The sequence below is a fragment of the Prunus avium genome, chromosome 2 (genome assembly GCF_965620075.1).
Source record: "Prunus avium chromosome 2, drPruAviu1.hap1.1, whole genome shotgun sequence".
Classification (NCBI taxonomy): domain Eukaryota; kingdom Viridiplantae; phylum Streptophyta; class Magnoliopsida; order Rosales; family Rosaceae; genus Prunus; species Prunus avium.
This window is the reverse complement of record NC_142285.1, coordinates 6038813-6057013: the sequence shown is the minus strand read 5'-3', so window position 1 is coordinate 6057013 and position 18201 is coordinate 6038813. Positions and strand designations below refer to the sequence as shown.

The following is an 18201-nucleotide window of genomic DNA, read 5'->3' as shown; positions in this document are numbered from 1 at the left end:
AAATTAAAGTTAAACACGGCGTGCACTAAACGTCGTAAATGAGAATGAATTACTCTTTTACGGCGCGCAAAGCGTGTCGTAATTGCTTTAACTGAATTACGGCTCACAGGGAACGTTGTCTTAAGTTTTTTTATTACGACGTTCATGCACGCCGTGATTGAGGAATACTATTTACGACGGGGGCTTTTACTGCTTGCATGTTTCGTGTTGTGAATGATAATTCACGACGTACTTTGTGCGCCGTAATAGATGTGTTTTGGTGTAGTTTTTTATATGAATAATCGCCTATATTCTTTTCTAGTCAGGAAAACATCCCATAGTTTTCCTTCGCTAGGCCCCCAGTGTTTATTTATGTTATTAAGCCTCAAGCATATTGTTCTCAAGGTATAACAACATGCTTATATAGAGGGAAATAGGGAGGGAACATAAAATTTTATTAGATTTTTTAAAAAACATTTTGTTTATTTAATTATTTTCTTTTGTTTATTATGTTGTTAATTTGTTTTTACAAGAGGTTGCCAAGTGATGATATGATATACCCAAATGTGAATGGATCCCATTTCATCAAACCCTCAAACAATATCTAAATCCTCACCCTGTTGCACTACAAGAATGGATGTACTACCTGAAAAGGTCGAAGATACCAATGCGTCTCCAAGAACTCCCATCTCATTAGAGTCGCTACATTCTAGTAACATTGTGGAGGTGTCGTTTGAGTTGCTCCCATGGCTTCTTCCAACTATGAACATATCATAGTCACCTTCCATTGCACTTATTAGTGTGAGAGTTTGTTCCCAACTTGTTACTGACTTCTCTAAAAATTCTAGGGAGGCATCGCTCATTGACCTCAACCTAAACTCATCTATGAACAAGTCATCAAGTTTTTTTTGCTTCCCAATACTTGTCATTGCCTCCAAAATTTCATCATCACCATCACTATCACCATCACTGTCACTATCACCATCGTCCACATCATCGTTATCATTAGAGTAAACTTTCGGTGCCCCTTTATTTGAGTTAAGGTTAAATCGTATAACTGTTATCATAACCTTAGGATGCCCGACCATCCTCCCTGCATATGCTAAAGCCTCACGGTCATCTTCCCCTCCGATGAAGAGAATGGCAAAGTGGTGGCCGGAGTTTGACGTACCGAGACCATGATCCACAAAAATACCCACAGAGCAGCGCGCATTTGCAATCAAGTTGTTGTTGAGGCACTTTAAATGCGAGTAGTTTGAATCTTGTACCGCTGCTCCTCCATCCGATATGGCAGATTGTTTGTGGAAGGGGATGATTATGAGGGAAACACGATTCTCCTCAGCCAGGTTGCATATGTCCTCATGCATTGTGGCATAAGGGGACACAGCGGTGATTGTTTGCACCGTGACGATTCCTTCTCTTTGTTGGGCATAGAGTTGAAAGCCATTTGAGGAGTCGTAGTCCGTTGAGTGTGTATCACTGGTTGTTGTGTTTGTGCCACTCGGTTTGCAAGTGTTGTGCACAACCAACATGGCTGAAGCATGGCCAGTTAGCTCCACGAGGTGTGTGACAATGACATGAATAGGGGATTTTTCGGTTGGGTTAGAACTATCAATGAGGTCGATAATGCCAGACATTTTTCTTGAGGTGTGGGTGCATGCAAGGATTCGAAGCTCGGTATTAGGTCCAACGCTTCGTACGTTCCTCTGTTTGTATTGCACCAAAGGCCTAGCACTTGACTTGTAAAAAAGGGCTAGAAACGGCCCCACGAAAAATGTCATAATCCAAATCACCACCATCATTAGTGTGAATGATTGTTTGTTCAAGATCTACACAATCGTCATTCGTTCATTATAAACCATATAAACCTTGCAAAATACTATATTAATATGCATGTACCGACGTACGTACCTTTAAGTCTCGAGCAGAGTTCAGTATGATAAGTGCCAATAAGCCTTTGGTGTTCATGAGTACTCCGACAGTCAGACTATCTCGAGGTGACATTTTGTTCAACAAGCAGGCAACGAAAGTGCTCACGATTTTTGCAGCGTAGGCAACCATGTTTATTAACACTACACGGTATATGTTAGTCCCTGTTTTTGCCTCCTCTGGATCTTTCGTGTTCAGAATATCATGGAAACTCAGCCTTCTGGAATTGATCAAGTAGAAGAAGGGCATCAGAATCCCACGCACGAAATTTCCCATCTTCTCTGTAAGCATGCTTGAGAACTCTCCCTTAGGTATAATGATTCCCAATACAAAAGCCCCTACGATGGAGTGGGACCCGCATGCATCGGTAATTAACCCGCAAAGCACCACTCCGGCCATAACATAACATGCAAGCTCATTATCGTTGCCATTCTCCTGTGCTCCCCTCCCGCGATTAATGATCCGCACGAGAGCTGGTCGTACTACAAAAACACAGAGTACTACAAAAGCCAAGGTGGACCCCACCGTAAGCAATGGTCTACTTTTCACTATTGCGGTTCCAAGCAAAAGAAGAATCCATGAACACAAATCGGAGATAACGGAGGCAGACAAGGCGAGTCCTCCAACATCAGAATAGAGAAGTTTGAGATCTGCAAGGATTTTGGCAAGGTCCAGGAAGTTGGTTGTGCCAAGAGTAATTCCCCAAAAGAATGAGCCGTTCTTAGTGCCCATGTTTTTTGTTTGTTTAGCAAAGTCTTTGAGGAGTATATAACGATACAAGACCCAACCAGTAAGGATGGAAAAGACCATGCCAGTAAGGGCAATGCTGACAGCCTTCCTACGCGCACGTAGTATTGGTTTGAAGTCGAGCTCTAAACCCACCAGGAACATGTGGTAAACGAGTGCCAAGTTTGCTAAGGTCTCGGCAACCACCGTGTTACTTATGGGAAATAGTTGTGGGTACAAATCACCCCTCATATTCCGACTCATTAGAAAGCCACCCTGAAAATTAATTCCAACTATATATTAATCCATAAGTTAACAACAAATATTCTTTTTATGGTAAATTTAGCTTAACTCCTTGAAAGTCATTTTTCCTCCACTACAACCCATCTCTTTATTTTTGTTTGAATAAAATCCTGTTTTTTACTAAATAAAACCCGATGACTAGGATTCAACTCTGCAAGTTACCTAATCAAGCAGAAAATCGAAATTATTGTACTTTTTCGATTCCTAAAATACCCCCAATTAAGCCATATTGCATTTTGTATATTATAATGTAGGAACCAATATAGAAACAATTTTTAATTGGAGTGTAAATAATGACACACTTAATTTGGAAAGATCTCCAAATGGATATAGGAATTAATTTGGAAACTTTTTTTAAATTTAACAATAAATTCATATTTAACATACCAAATCGGTTTATTTAACAAAAAAATATATTTTTTATTTTATTTAAGAAGTATACGTGATTAATTATCTATTATATTATAAAAATTGAAAAAATAATGCACCTATTACTTATATTTCGAAACATAATTTTTTACTGTACCATCTCTTTTAGAAGTACACGTGCCTTCTACCTAACATCTCTATTTTTTATTAAAAGAAAAGCCATTGTTAATTACGAAGGATATGGATGCATGCTGTACTCACAAGAATGTCGGCAACAATACGCGGTTGGTAGAAGGGTTTGAGTAGGAGCATAGCAAGACGAGTGCTGACCATGGCCATGATGAGTTTTATAACAGTGACTGGGAGAGCTTGCATCAACGGATTCTCCACACGCCATAGCCCAGTTGGGGATATTGTCTTGTTATAACATGCCCTTAGTTCATCTTTTGAGTCGGCGAATACAGTATAAGATTCCCCTGCGTATGACCTTGTATCCCCTCCGTATGACCTTGTACCAGTTATACTACCCATTATATTTATACGTATAGCAGCGCCGTCGATCTCCTTCCTTACGTCCGAATTACATTCGCATCCGGAAGCCTTATACAAAGAGACTAAGAGCGAGAGCGAGAGCAAGAGAGAGAGACAATGAAATTTTTATGCATGTAATTGTGAGGGAGAAGATATATATACGCCAGGCATACATAATTTGTTGCAACAGCCAGGAACGGAGGCATCCTATTTCTGTACGTATCTGTATTAGGTTATTCTGTACGTACTTGTCATTAAACTGTACAGTTTTTCAGTTAGTTCTTTGACCAAGGTAGGTGTTCGTTTTAGTGAAACCAGCATTGCATAACCATTTAATCAAACCATATACAGTTTTTATATATTTTTTTTAAAAAAAGTAGTTACACCCTCAGCTAGGACTACGGGTCCCTAGATGGCTGTTGAAGGAATATGGCAACTATGGCTACCAACCACAAAAAAATTAAGAAAAATGAGTAATTACAAGATACGCCTAACTGGATTTAAAAGGTGTGCAATTTTGTGTATTTTGGAAAATATGAATACTCAAATAATCAAAGACAGCTTTGGATGAGTTTAGTCTTCCCCTCCGAATTGATGGTAAACAAGCTTACCCCTTCCTTCTCATCTCTCTCTCTCTCTCTCTCTCTCTCTCTCATATATATATATAAACAACAACGGTTGAATAAGTTGACGGCTTGAATTTCAATGTCCTGATGATGGATATGTGATTTGAATTTGAATTTTTTTGACTCATGCAAAGTTTGGGATTGTTATCACTTTTAAAAACAAGTTGCTTTTGTTGTGTTTTGAAAATAATTAGCTGTAAAGTAAAGCAGCTTTATGTTTGGTAAACAATATTTTTAAAGTGTTGTTAGTACAAAAAACAGTGTCAAAACTGTTTGGTAAATTTTAATATAAAATTGTTGTAACTGTGAATAATGACTAAAATAGACATAATTTTGAAAGTGTTATGCGCTAATCGCTGCCCCATCTTCATATCGCTGCACATAAAATGAATATGATGATGTTTTCAATTTTTTTCCCTCGAAGAGAAATCCAAAACTTCCTATCAATTGAGCCCTTCATAATTTGTTTAGATTCATTAATTCAAAAACTAACGGAGAGCTATTGAGGATGGGTCTAGATCCGATATAAAGACAAATTGCGGTCGATGTGGGTGTCGTGAGAAATTGCAGGAATGGTGGGTGGGGTATGTGAGGTCAGTGGCTGCGGATAGGTCTTGGTGCTGCTGGGTCTTTCAAATGGTTTTAAAGAGGTAAGGAGTGTGACGGTGAGGGAAGGGTGGCTGGTGGGTTGGCTATGAAGATGGGGTTCTACTAGGGGCGGCTGGGGGTAGTGGAGTGGCTGTGGATGGGTCTTGTTGCGGCTGGGTCTTCCAAATGGTTTTGAAGAGGTAAGGAGTGTGACAGTGGGGATGGGTGGCTAGTGGGTTGGCTATGAAGATGAGGTTCTGCTAGGGGCGGCTGGGAGAGCTGAAGGGCTCTTACTGGGAGTCATTTGTCTGGAACTTCTGGTTCGCACCATGCAAGAATTCCCGAGTTAAGAAATCCAGGAGTGCGTTAGTTTCACCTTTAATAAATTCAATATCAAAATCAAAAGCAGAAAGTATTCCTTGATGTTAAACATCGATCAAGGGAGTAAAGTGGGTTACTTTAAGTTTCGAGGGGCAATATGAGATTTGACCATAGTTTCAGAGAGTATTAGAGCAATTAAGCCTATTTTAAATCACTCCATGAAACTTGACTTGCAATTAAATATATAATATTAGAGAAGAATTTACATGTAATAAAAATGCTATTGTGATGGTATCTCAAACTTATCGAGCATTGTAGCCCTAAATCACGGGAATTAAATTGTCCATTGGTTTGATATATATATATATGTATGTATTTATAATAAGGACAGTTGTGTTTTAATAATGTAACACCTTTGATTAATTAAAGTAAAGTAATGCAACATAATTGAGACGGGGTGCAAGTGTAACATATATTATTTGTGGCCCCAATGTATTTGAGACAATGTGCGCATTATCTATTTAATAAATTTTTATTTTTAATCAAAATAAAAAATAGAACCTAATATATGTTCTGACTTTGATACTTAAAATATTACAATCCAAACTCTACAATATCAAAGTTTAAAAAATTTAGGTAAAATAGAGAACAAATTTTAGTAGAATTGAATTTTAAGACTACGTTTAGCGGGTGAACTGCACTGGACTATTTTAATGAAAATGAACTGGCCATATTGTGTCTTACAACTCCAACCTAGAGGAGTAAGATTGATAACGACTGGCTAGGATTCAAATGCAACGCAATCCAAGCTGGAAAAGAAGATAGAGAAAGAAAAAATGAGGAAAAAGAGAGAGAACAATTGCATGGGTAGTAGGGGTGGTTGCGGTTCGGTAACCGCGAATTTTTGCCCACACCGACTATTTGCGGTATGGTGATTTTTGAAACCGCAAACCGACCGACTATTTGCGGTATGGTGATTTTTGAAACCGCAAACCGACCGCGTTTTGCGGTTTACCGCCTTGCGGTAAACCGCAAAAAGCGGTCGGTTACCGTGAATTAGCGGTTGTAAACCGCAAAAAGCGGTCGGTTATCGTGAATTAGCTGTTTAAAACCGCAAGTTCTTTTTGTGTCATAAAAATCCAACTTCTCAAGTGTATATATAAATTCACAATCTCCTCAACTTCTCAAGCATTCACAACCTAAAGAAAATTAAAGTTCAATTCCAAGCATTCCAATTAAAGTTAAACTTCTCAAGCATTCCAATTCCAAATTCTTTAAAGTTACAAACCAAAAGGAAAATGCAATGCAAAATGAATTAAAGTTACAACCCAAAAGAAAATCCAATTCAAAGTTAATTAAAGTTATAAACTAAAAGGAAAATGTAATGCACCAATGTTACAAACTAAAGTTACAAACTCAAGTGTTGGTGGTGGTGAGTGGATTTGAAGAACCCCGTTGTGTTGTTTGAGCACCAATGCTATCTACAAATAAAACAACATAAGTTTAGTACATTTTATTATAAGAAGAAGCATAAATAACATGAGCATAAATAAACTAATTACTTACAAGTTGTCATATATTCCATTTCCTTATAGAATTCAACCTCATCATCCGTTGGTTCCTTGTAAAGGGAAAATTCGTCCGCTCTAAGCCAATCACTAGTACACACTAATGCCTCTACCATTTTAGGATGCAAAGAACTTCTAAAAGGATCCACAATCCTCTTGCCTAGGCTAAAAGCATTTTCACTAGCAACCGTAGAACTTGGAATTGCAAAGATATCCTTGGCAACTTGTGAAAGAATAGGATATTTTACATATAATATAATATAGACAATATTATTTAAAATATATTCGGGGTTTGCGGTAACCGCAAGTTTTGAAAATCAAATACCGCAACCGCAACCGCAAATGCGGTTCAGTTCTAAATACCGCAAATGCGGTTCGGTTTACCGCGATTGCGGTTTCATTGCGGTAAATTATCGGTTGATTTTTGCGATTTTTCGGTTTTTCGGTATAAAATGCCACCCCTAATGGGTAGCCATCAAACAAAAAACACTAAAATACAATACGGACTGGCCCAGTGTCCATCAAACAAAAAAAATATAAAGTCTTTAGCTTTGGCTCTTTTCTCTCCTTTATTTATATATTTGGGTTCCTTCCACTCAGAGACTTGTGAAGAAGAAGAAGAATAGAGAGAAACCAGAAAAGAAAATGGAGGCTGCTTCCGTTGCCGCATCATCGATCATAAGAGTTGCAGCTCTTTCTGGGTCTCTTCGTAAATCTTCCTACAACCGTGGTCTAATTCGTTCTGGTCAGTTACTTTACTGCCATGTTTTTCTTTTTTTTTTTCCTTTTTTTTACTTCCAATTGAACGGCGTCGTTTTGGGGTTTGTAGCGATTGAGATAAGCAAGGCGTCGATCAACGGCCTGCAGATAGAGTACATAGACATCTCACCGTTGCCACTGCTGAATACGGATCTGGAAGGCGAGGGGAGTTTTCCACCTGCCGTCGAAGCGTTTCGTCAGAAGATTCTGGAAGCTGATAGCATCCTCTTTGCTTCTCCTGAGTACAATTACTCCATCTCCGGTATAATTTATTTATTTATTTATTATTATTCTCTGTTTTTTTTTTTAAAATAATGATTTTGAATTTGATGATCAAAGTCACAAAAGCATTTCTTTCTGTTCATGGCATTTTAATGGAAATTAAATAATTATTTAATCAATGTTGTAAAAAATGACACACCCACTTTCGTTTACTTTTCAGTAGATGACACACCCACACACTACTCGTGTATTTTTTTTTTTGTTTCGATGGCGACTACTCATGGGAGGAATAATTAAAGAGTTTTAATCTCAAGTATTCATTAGATATGTTAGTGAATTCAAATTTTGGTGAAGTGGGAGGAATTTGGCTCGAATGGACAAAAATACCCCTCCATGTTACGGAATTGGAAATTTTACAGAGCTTGTAATGTATCCTTAAATCGATCTCAACAAAACTGGAACTATGATAAAACCGGCAAACTAAAAGAACCAAAAATTACTTTTTGCCCATTATATATATCATGCATGCAAACAATAGTTGAGAGATATGAAGTCTTTAATAAACTGTTAACATAAAATCTTTAATGGGGCCAAACTCATTTTCTTATATATAGTATCGACATGATAATAATTAGTTCCTTAATGTGCCAATTGGTTTTTTAAAATCTTAGTTCTTTAATTCCAATTGGTGTTTTTTTTTTTGGTAAGAAAGAGAAAATGGGTCTAGGTGTGTCTCATGAAATTAGGACTAATGTTCTTATTTTGTTTTTTGTTTTAAATATTTTTAATATGTCAATTGTTAACTTACTATATTATCCTTATTTAATAAATATTTTCATTTCCTAATATTTTTAGGAATTTTTGTAGAAATGTCACCTGAACTTATACATCAATTTCAATTTGTTACCTTAAAGAAAAATTTAAGCAAAATGTCACCTTAAGTTTTCAAAATCCATGATTTGTCACCTGACTTTAACATCATCCAATTTCATCCATTTTGAAGGGTATTTTAGTCTTTCCAATATGCAAACTCTTTTTTTTTATATATAATTTAAATATAAAGCTATGTAAACACTCTTGCTTGGAAGGACTAAAACACCCTTCAAAATGGATGGAAAATTGGATGATGTTAAAGTCAGGTGACAAATCATAAATTTTGAAAACTTAAGGTGACAAATTGAAACAGATGTATAAGTTTAGGTGTGTTATAAACTTAAGGGAATTGAAAGATAATTTAAGAGAGTATGGTAGAGAGAACCATACCAATGTTCTTACGGTTTCTTCTCAAGCTAGTATATCCAAGTTTATTATCTACCTATGGTACATTACAAATGGGAGAGGAATGCCTATTTATAAGCATAAGCTGTTAGCACATGTGGGTGTGCAATGACAATTCATGCACCAGGTTCTTTGATTAACAAAGATAGTGGGCTCCAAAAGTTAAAGGCTGACTAGGCCATTATTTTTACAACACTCCCCCATAAGATTGCTGTCCCTCCATAGGTAAATACATATCCAGTTTGGGAACGACCATTATGTGGATCAGAGAGATACCCTGCATCTGCATATCCAATAATACTATGCCCATTGTTAGGTTCATATAATAAGCCCATACCTGTTGTTCCACGAAGATATCGTAGAATATGCTTGATGCGAGTCCAATGTCGAATGGTTGGAGCAATAGTATATCGTGCCAACAAATTTACTGAAAAGGCGATATCTGGTCTCGTACATTGTGCTAAATATAATAAAGCACCAATGACACTAAGATATTGCACTTCTGGACCAAGGATGAGTTCATTTTCGTCTTTTGGACGAAATGGATCTTTCTTAGTGTCAAGAGATCTAACGACCATTGAGGTACTGAGAGGATAGGCTTTGTCCATTCCAAATCGCTTCAATACCTTTTCAGTGTAAGCTGATTGATGGACAAGAACTCCTCTATCAGTATGCTCTATCTGCAGCCCTAGACAATAATGTGTCTTCCCAAGGTCTTTCATTTCGAATTCTTGTTTCAAATATTCAGCAATCCTTTGAATCTCTGCTGGAGTGCCAACAAGATTCATATCATCAACATATATTGCCACAATTGCGAAACCAGATTCTGATTTCTTAATAAACACACAAGGGCAAATAGTATTGTTGGTATTTCCTTCTCTGAGTAAATATTTGCTGAGGCGATTGTATCACATTCGACCAGATTGTTTTAAACCATACAATGATCGCCTCAATTTTATTGAGAACATGCCCCGTGTCTTAGTATTAGTTGCTTCAAGCAACTTGAATCCTTCTGGGATTTTCATGTATATATCAGTATCCAAATCTCCATATAAATATGCGGTAATGACATCCATGAGTCTCATGTCAAGTTTTTCTGAAACCGCTAACCTTATGAGGTAACGGAACGTAATTGTGTCCATTACTGGAGAGTATGTTTTCTCATAGTCAATCCCAGGCCTTTGTGAAAACCCTTGTACAACGAGGCGCGCTTTATACCTTGAAATCTCATTTTTCTCATTGCGTTTTCTCACAAATACCCACTTATAACCCACAGGTTTAACATTGGGTGGGGTCAGAACAATTGATCCAAAAACACTCCGTTTTTCCAAAGAACTTAGTTCTGCCTGGATTGCATTTTTCCATTTATGCCAATCATTTCTTTGTTTACATTCATCGATGGAGCGAGACTCAACGTCATCGCTTTCTGTGATCTCATTAGCCACTGAGAATGAAAACATTTCATCGATGATTATTTCATTTCGATCCCACAATTTGTTATTGCATGCATAATTTATGGAGATCTCTTGATTTTTAGGTACCATTTCCTCCCCCGGGACATTTTTCAGATCTACGACATTGTCCTTTTCAGGAAATACTTGTGCCTTTTCAATGGCATTTAGATCATGAACTGTGGGTTCCATATTTGTTTCTTTTTCATGATCAATTTCCTTTCTTTTTTGATGGGCTGAATCCTTTGAGCCTAATGGCCTGCCACGTTTCTGACGTGCAATTGATGAATCATTTGCTGCAACAATATGTTGTTTGACGGGGATATCAATCCTAGCAGGTGCATTTGCTGCTGGAATATATGATTTTGTCACTTTTGTTGCATCATTAAATGCATCTAGTAGTTGATTGGCAATTCTTTGGAGATGAATGATCCTCTTCACTTCATTTTCACATTGAGTGGTATTAGGATCGAGATGAGAGAAAGTGGGTACATCCCATGATAATTCACGCCGTTCTTCAAGAACAACATTTTCTCCCCCTAACGGCGGGAAGAGTGTCTCATCAAAGTGACAATCCGCAAACCGTGCGGTAAAAATATCACCTGTCAAAGGTTCCAAATATCGAAGGATGGAGGGTGAATCAAAACCAACATAGATTCCCACTCTGCGTTGAGGACCCATCTTAGTACGTTGGGGCGGTGCAATAGGTACATAAACCGCACAACCAAAAATTCGTAAATGTGAAATGTTAGGCTGATTTCCAAATACAAGTTGTATCGGAGAGTATTGGTTGTTACCAATGGGCCTCAATCTTACTAATGATGCTGCATGTAAAATGGCATGTCCCCAGGCTTAAATAGGTAACTTAGTCTTCATTAGCAAAGTACGGGCTATGAATTGAAGACGTTTAATTAAAGCCTCTGCCAAACCATTTTGAGTATGAACATTAGGAATAGGATGTTCAACCTCAATGCTGAATGACATGCAATAGTCATCATTATCTACATTACAAATGGGAGAGGAATGCCTATTTATAAGCATAAGCTGTTAGCACATGTGCGTGTGCAATGATAATTCATAAAGTAAAATGTTTACTGTATGAGGGTTAATTCCACACCATACAATAAGCAATTTACTTTATGAATTTATTTTCCAAGCTTAGAAGAATGAGGGCCCGAAGTTCCTCAATCTCGAGTCTCGAGCCTGAAGTTTCGAGCATACCTTATTTTTGGCCAGAAGTTCAAAAATGAATGCCATGATAAGAACTTAAAAGTACACTATTGCAAGTTCTGACGCATCTCAATTTTTCTATATAGATGGCGAACATGGCAAAGTTGGAATTTGCCGCATTGGACATATCTGGCAATAATTACCTTCCATGGGCTCTCGATACCAAGCTCCACTTAGAAGCACATGGCCTTGGAGACACCATCAAGGATAAAAACAATTCATCTCCTGAACAAAATGCAAAAGCCATGATATTTCTCCGCAGACATATCCATGAAGGATTAAAAAGAGAATACCTAGTGATTGAAAATCCACTAGATTTGTGGAAGGCCTTGGAGGAAAGGTATAATCACCAGAAAACAGTGATCCTACCAAGAGCTCGCTATGAATGGACACATTTGCGATTTCAGGATTACAAAACAGTGTCTGAATATAACTCTGCCATGCACAGAATTACTTCTACAATGAAATTGTGCGGAGAGAATATCACTGATGCTGAAATGCTTGAAAAGACATTCACCACATTTCATGCCACAAACTTGCTCCTGCAACAACAATATCGAGAACGTGGCTTTACAAAGTACTCACAGTTGGTATCATGCCTTCTGTTAGCAGAACAAAACAATGAACTTATGTTGAAAAATCATCAATCTCGACCAACAGGTTCTGCACCATTCCCAGAAGTGAATGTTGTCTCCAGAGGAATAAATACCACCTTTTCACGTGGAAATACTTACAAACATAGACCAAGAGGTGGACGAGGCCGAGGAAGAAGAAGTGGTAATCATTCTGTTGGCCTGAGTGCGAGGAATGATTCAGTTCCTAAAAATGCATCCCGACATAAAGGGAAATCTTATATGAGGAACAACTCCACACCTAAAACTATTAAGGGAGTTTGCCATAGGTGTGGTAGTAATGGACATTGGGCTCGTATATGTCGTACACCCCAACACCTTGTGGAACTTTATAAGTCCTCACAAAAGGAAAGGCAAACTGAAATAAACTTCGTTGATCATTTTGATCCGAAGAACAATCATGAATGGATTTTTGGGATACAAAGCCAGCTAGAAACGACACACCTAGACATTTCCGATTTCCATGCTTAAGGGAATAAAATGACATCAAATAATTTCCTTTGTTTTAATTATTGTCATTTTTATCTACCCTTGTATAATTAACGTTGCATTTTAAATTCAATAAACTGGCACTGTTTTTCATATCTAATAAATATATCTTATTTATTTGAAGGAATAGAAATGATTTCTGGATATTCCCAACGCAACGATGTCGCAGGTTTTTGTCTCGCAGACAGTGCGACTACTCATACGATCCTACAAGATCGAAAATATTTCTCAAACTTGATGCTAAGAAAAGCATGTGTAACAATTATATTAGGTCCTGTAGATCTGATAAACTGCTTTATATTGTCCATCAAAACTGCTTTGCAGCCACAATATAGTGCCATTGGGTAACATAACTTGGGCTGTTCCTGAGCCATTTATCAGATCTACAGGACCTGATATAGTTGTTACACGTGCTTTTCTTAGCATCAAGTTTGAGAAATATTTTCGATCTTGTAGGATCGTATGGGTAGTCGCACTGTCTGCGAGACAAAAATATGCGACATCGTTGCGTTGGGAATATCCAGAAATCATTTCCATTCCTTCAAATAAATAAGATATATTTATTAGATATGAAAAACAGTGCCAGTTTATTGAATTTAAAATGCAACGTTAATTATACAAGGGTAGATAAAAATGACAATAATTAAAACAAAGGAAATTATTTGATGTCATTTTATTCCCTTAAGCATGGAAATCGGAAATGTCTAGGTGTGTCGTTTCTAGCTGGCTTTGTATCCCAAAAATCCCTTCGTGATTGTTCTTCGGATCAAAATGATCAACGAAGCTTATTTCAGTTTGCCTTTCCTTTTGTGAGGACTTATAAAGTTCCACAAGGTGTTGGGGTGTACGACATATACGAGCCCAATGTCCATTACTACCACACCTATGGCAAACTCCCTTAATAGTTTTAGGTGTGGAGTTGTTCCTCATATAAGATTTCCCTTTATGTCGGGATGCATTTTTAGGGACTGAATCATTCCTCGCACTCAGGCCAACAGAATGATTACCACTTCTTCTTCCTCGGCCTCGTCCACCTCTTGGTCTATGTTTGTAAGTATTTCCACGTGAAAAGGTGGTATTTATTCCTCTGGAGACAACATTCACTTCTGGGAATGGTGCAGACCCTGGTGGTCGAGATTGATGATTTTTCAACAGAAGTTCATTGTTTTGTTCTGCTAACAGAAGGCATGATACCAACTATGAGTACTTTGTAAAGCCACGTTCTCGATATTGTTGTTGCAGGAGCAAGTTTGTGGCATGAAATGTGGTGAATGTCTTTTCAAGCATTTTAGCATCAATGATTTTCTCTCCGCACAATTTCATTGTAGAAGTAATTCTGTGCATGGCAGAGTTATATTCAGACACTGTTTTGTAATCCTGAAATCGTAGATGTGTCCATTCATAGCGAGCTCTTGGTAGGATCACTGTTTTCTGGTGATTATACCTTTCCTCCAAGGCCTTCCACAAATCTAGTGGATTTTCAATCACTAGGTATTCGCTTTTTAATCCTTCATGGATATGTCTGCGAAGAAATATCATGGCTTTTGCATTTTGTTCAGGAGATGAATTGTTTTCATCCTTGATGGTGTCTCCAAGGCCATGTGCTTCTAAGTGGAGCTTGGCATCGAGAGCCCATGGAAGGTAATTATTGCCAGATATGTCCAATGCGGCAAATTCCAACTTTGCCAAGTTCGCCATCTATATAGAAAAATTGAGATGCGTCAGAACTTGCAATAGTGTACTTTTAAGTTCTTATCATAGCATTCATTTTTGAACTTCTGGCCAAAAATGTGGTATGCTCGAAACTTCAGGCTCGAGACTAGAGATTGAGGAACTTTGGGCCCTCATTCTTATAAGCTTGGAAAATAAATTCATAAAGTAAATTGTTTATTGTATGAGGGTTAATTCCACACCATACAAGTAAATGTGCGATAAAGTAAATTCATAAAGTAAAATGTTTACTGTATGAAGGTTAATTCCACACCATACAATAATAAAGTAAATGTGCTTGTATGGGCACTAATTCTACTCCATACTTTTAAATAAAAGTTTCATACTTTTAAATAAAAGTAAATGTATGATAAAGTAAAGGTGGGGGAAAACCCGCGCCACTTAAAAATAAACATGGGGGGTTATAAAAATAAACCACTCCTCTTAAAAATTAAACGCGGGGTTAAAAACCACTCCACTAAACTGAGAATAAAAGGTACATATATATATATATATATATATATATATATATATATATATAGGATCCAACAAAAAGGGTTAGAGAAAATTTTGAATATAGAAATTTCCTGTCATCATCTTTTGGAAGAACTTTGTCCAAATAGACCATTAGCCATAAACTTCATAAAATAACATTAGTGAAACAAATGTATTGAAAAATTGATAAGAATTATAAAGGGAGGATATACTAGGATTGAAATTCTCCAAGAACTTTGGTTGGTGAGCAACTCGTGCTGATAACGTGTTATAAACTTAAGGGAATTGAAAGAGAATTTAAGAGAGTATGGTAGAGAGAACCATACCAATGTTCTTACGGTTTCTTCTCAAGCTAGTATATCCAAGTTTATTATCTACCTATGGTACATTACAAATAGGAGAGGAATGCCTATTTATAAGCATAAGCTATCAGCACATGTGCGTGTGCAATGACAATTCATGCACCAGGTTCTTTGATTAACAAAGATAGTGGGCTCCAAAAGTTAATGGCTGACTAGGCCATTATTTTTAGAGATATTTAGTCAAATACCCATTCTTAGTACTAAAACTATAAATAAACCCTACACCATTTAATTTTTATAACCAAACCCAAAAAAAACCCAAAAAATGACAATTGACCATATTGAATTTAATTTTGATTATTAAATTACTTTGATGTCCTATTTAGTATTTTGGGCTTGTTTATATGTTTTGGGGTTGGGTTTGTTTTGAGAAATCAATGACAGTTTTGTAATTTAAAAGAAGTTAAAAGCCTTTTTGTTATGTTATAAATGGATTTTGGGTGTGTTTCTAAAGTCCATTTCATATAGGGTGTTTTTATAATTTGGGCTCCTATATTGGGTATATTAGTGAATCTCCCTTATTTTTACAACAAGGTGACATTTCTACAAATATCTCATATTTTTATTAACTAAGGGCATTTTGTCGTATTTGAATGTTTGACTATTCTCTCCCTTTATATATAGTAATAAAATATCATTATTAGCATACCACAACTACTTGATGCGTCATGCTGTTTTATTAAAATATGTCAATAAATACAACATACTTGTTAGCATGTTATCAAAAAGAAAAAAAGTTCATTAAAAAAAAACAGAGATGCCTTTGTGATCCACTAAAAAACATAAATGCTTTTGTGATCCACTGAACAGAAGTGCTTTTGTGACTTTTATGTTATTGAAATTCAAATTCACTGTATATGGAGTTTGATCACTATTAATTTGGTTTATTGGCAAGTTTCTGCATCAACTGCCTAAACATTTTTTAACCTCCACTATATATACCAGCTCCTCTAAAGAATGCAATTGACTGGGCGTCAAGACCACCAAATGTTTGGGCTGATAAGGCTGCCGCAATTGTAAGTGCCGGAGGCGGCTTTGGCGGTGGACGATCGCAATATCATCTTCGCCAAGTTGGAGTTTTTCTTGACCTTCATTTCATTAACAAGCCCGAGTTTTTCTTAAATGCATTCCAGCCTCCTGCAAAGTTTGACAGTGATGGCAACTTGATTGATGAACAGGCCAAGGAGAGGTTAAAAGAAGTTCTTCTCTCCTTGCAGGCATTGAGCTTGAAGCTTCATCGAAAGAAATGAGAGGAGCTGTTTCGTGTTTCCAACTGCCTGACTTCTAAGTCTCAATGGAGGTTGCAGGTTTGAAACAAGAAACAGTCTCTTCACAGGGCTCTGTGTACATCTGCCTATCCTTAGACCTCGCAATGGCCGTAGCCTCGCACCGGCTGCCCTTTTATTTTATGGTGCTGAAATTGTATGTGATTCTCAGAATTATAGGTGCTGTGCGATTCGGCTCTGCCATGTTAGCATTGCAGGAGTTTGACGCTTTATAGTTTATGCTATGATTTATTTCTATCTGCCTCTGGAATTGGAATTTAGAACTTTGATTTGTGTTTATGTTTCTCGGGGCATAACGTGTGCTAATAAAATGTATCCATCGCAGCGAAGTATGCGCTATCCAGGATTGGCATACACTTCCAATGTTATCAAATTGTTTTGCTAATGAAATGCAATTGTAAAATTATGTTTTCATACACAACTAATACTTCAGGTTTAGTTCTAGTCAGTGCGGTACTGTGGGTTTATGTTGGTATATTACCATGGGTCCAGCCCATGATGGAAAACTATTCTTTCGGTGGTCAAAAGAGAATAACCAACACAATGATGAAACCAACATGATATGATGATGTCTTTAGCTAATGATGATGTCTTTAGCAAATGATGATGTCTCTAGCAATTGGTGCTGCCATCCGTTGGAAGAAAGATCTAAAGGCTTCCAGGTTTTTCCTTTCTCAAATATAAAAGGACATGCAAGTGTGCATGCGGGTGATTGTAAGAGAGTTTAGAAAAAGTGAGTCCTGTGTGCTGCACTAGAGGGAAGAAGCAGAGAGAAAAGGAGAGAACACCATCTGCAAGATTCATTTGTATACCACTCTAAGTGTGTGAGTGAAGAAAAACTGGGAGAGTATAGTGTGGTGTCATTATATTTTCCCTGTGTTAATCATCAGGCCCTGGGCATTGGCTTGGTAAGATCTGTCTTGTTGTACCCATTATTTTGTTATAGTGAAAGAAGTTTATATTGCTGCCCCGTGGACGTAGGCATTGCCGAACCACGTTAATTTCCGGTGTTCTTTATTTTTCTGCAATTTCATTCTAGCACTAACCGATCCTAACAAGTGGTATCAGAGCCGGAAGCAATTCCGTCGTGAATAGTGCTTGTGAACAGTGCTCGTGAACAGTGCTCGTGAATAGTGCTCGTGAACAGTGCCTGTGAATAGTGCAGAATGGAAGGAAGCTCTATGATCAAACTCAACAACTCCAATTGGGTGACCTGGAAACCAAGGATGGAGGATATTCTTTACTGCAAAGACCTACATGAACCAATTGAAGGTGCAAAGGCCAAGCCAGCAACAATGTCTGATGCCGAATGGACAAAGCTGAACCGTAAAGCTATTGGCAACATTA

At 37.4% G+C, this 18201-nt stretch overlaps 2 protein-coding genes and 2 pseudogenes across 2 annotated transcripts; 2 read left to right on the top strand and 2 right to left on the bottom strand.

Moving 5' to 3' along the window:
- Positions 1-572: 572 nt before the first annotated feature.
- Positions 573-3837, bottom strand: LOC110761132 (cation/H(+) antiporter 15 pseudogene; annotated as a pseudogene).
- A 3677-nt stretch (positions 3838-7514) lies between these two features.
- On the top strand, positions 7515-17094 carry LOC110761142 (NADPH:quinone oxidoreductase-like). The gene is made up of 3 exons (XM_021963544.2): positions 7515-7685; positions 7770-7961; positions 16514-17094. Exons 1-3 carry the CDS (start codon positions 7586-7588, stop codon positions 16816-16818), a joined length of 597 nt encoding a protein of 198 aa, XP_021819236.1. The 5' UTR covers positions 7515-7585; the 3' UTR covers positions 16819-17094.
- LOC148296342 (uncharacterized) lies at positions 9011-13810 on the top strand. The gene has a single exon (XM_088248121.1). The coding sequence runs from the start codon at positions 11967-11969 to the stop codon at positions 12981-12983; it is 1017 nt and encodes a 338-aa protein (XP_088104247.1). The 5' UTR covers positions 9011-11966; the 3' UTR covers positions 12984-13810.
- On the bottom strand, positions 13683-14699 carry LOC148296341 (uncharacterized; annotated as a pseudogene).
- Positions 17095-18201: the final 1107 nt, after the last annotated feature.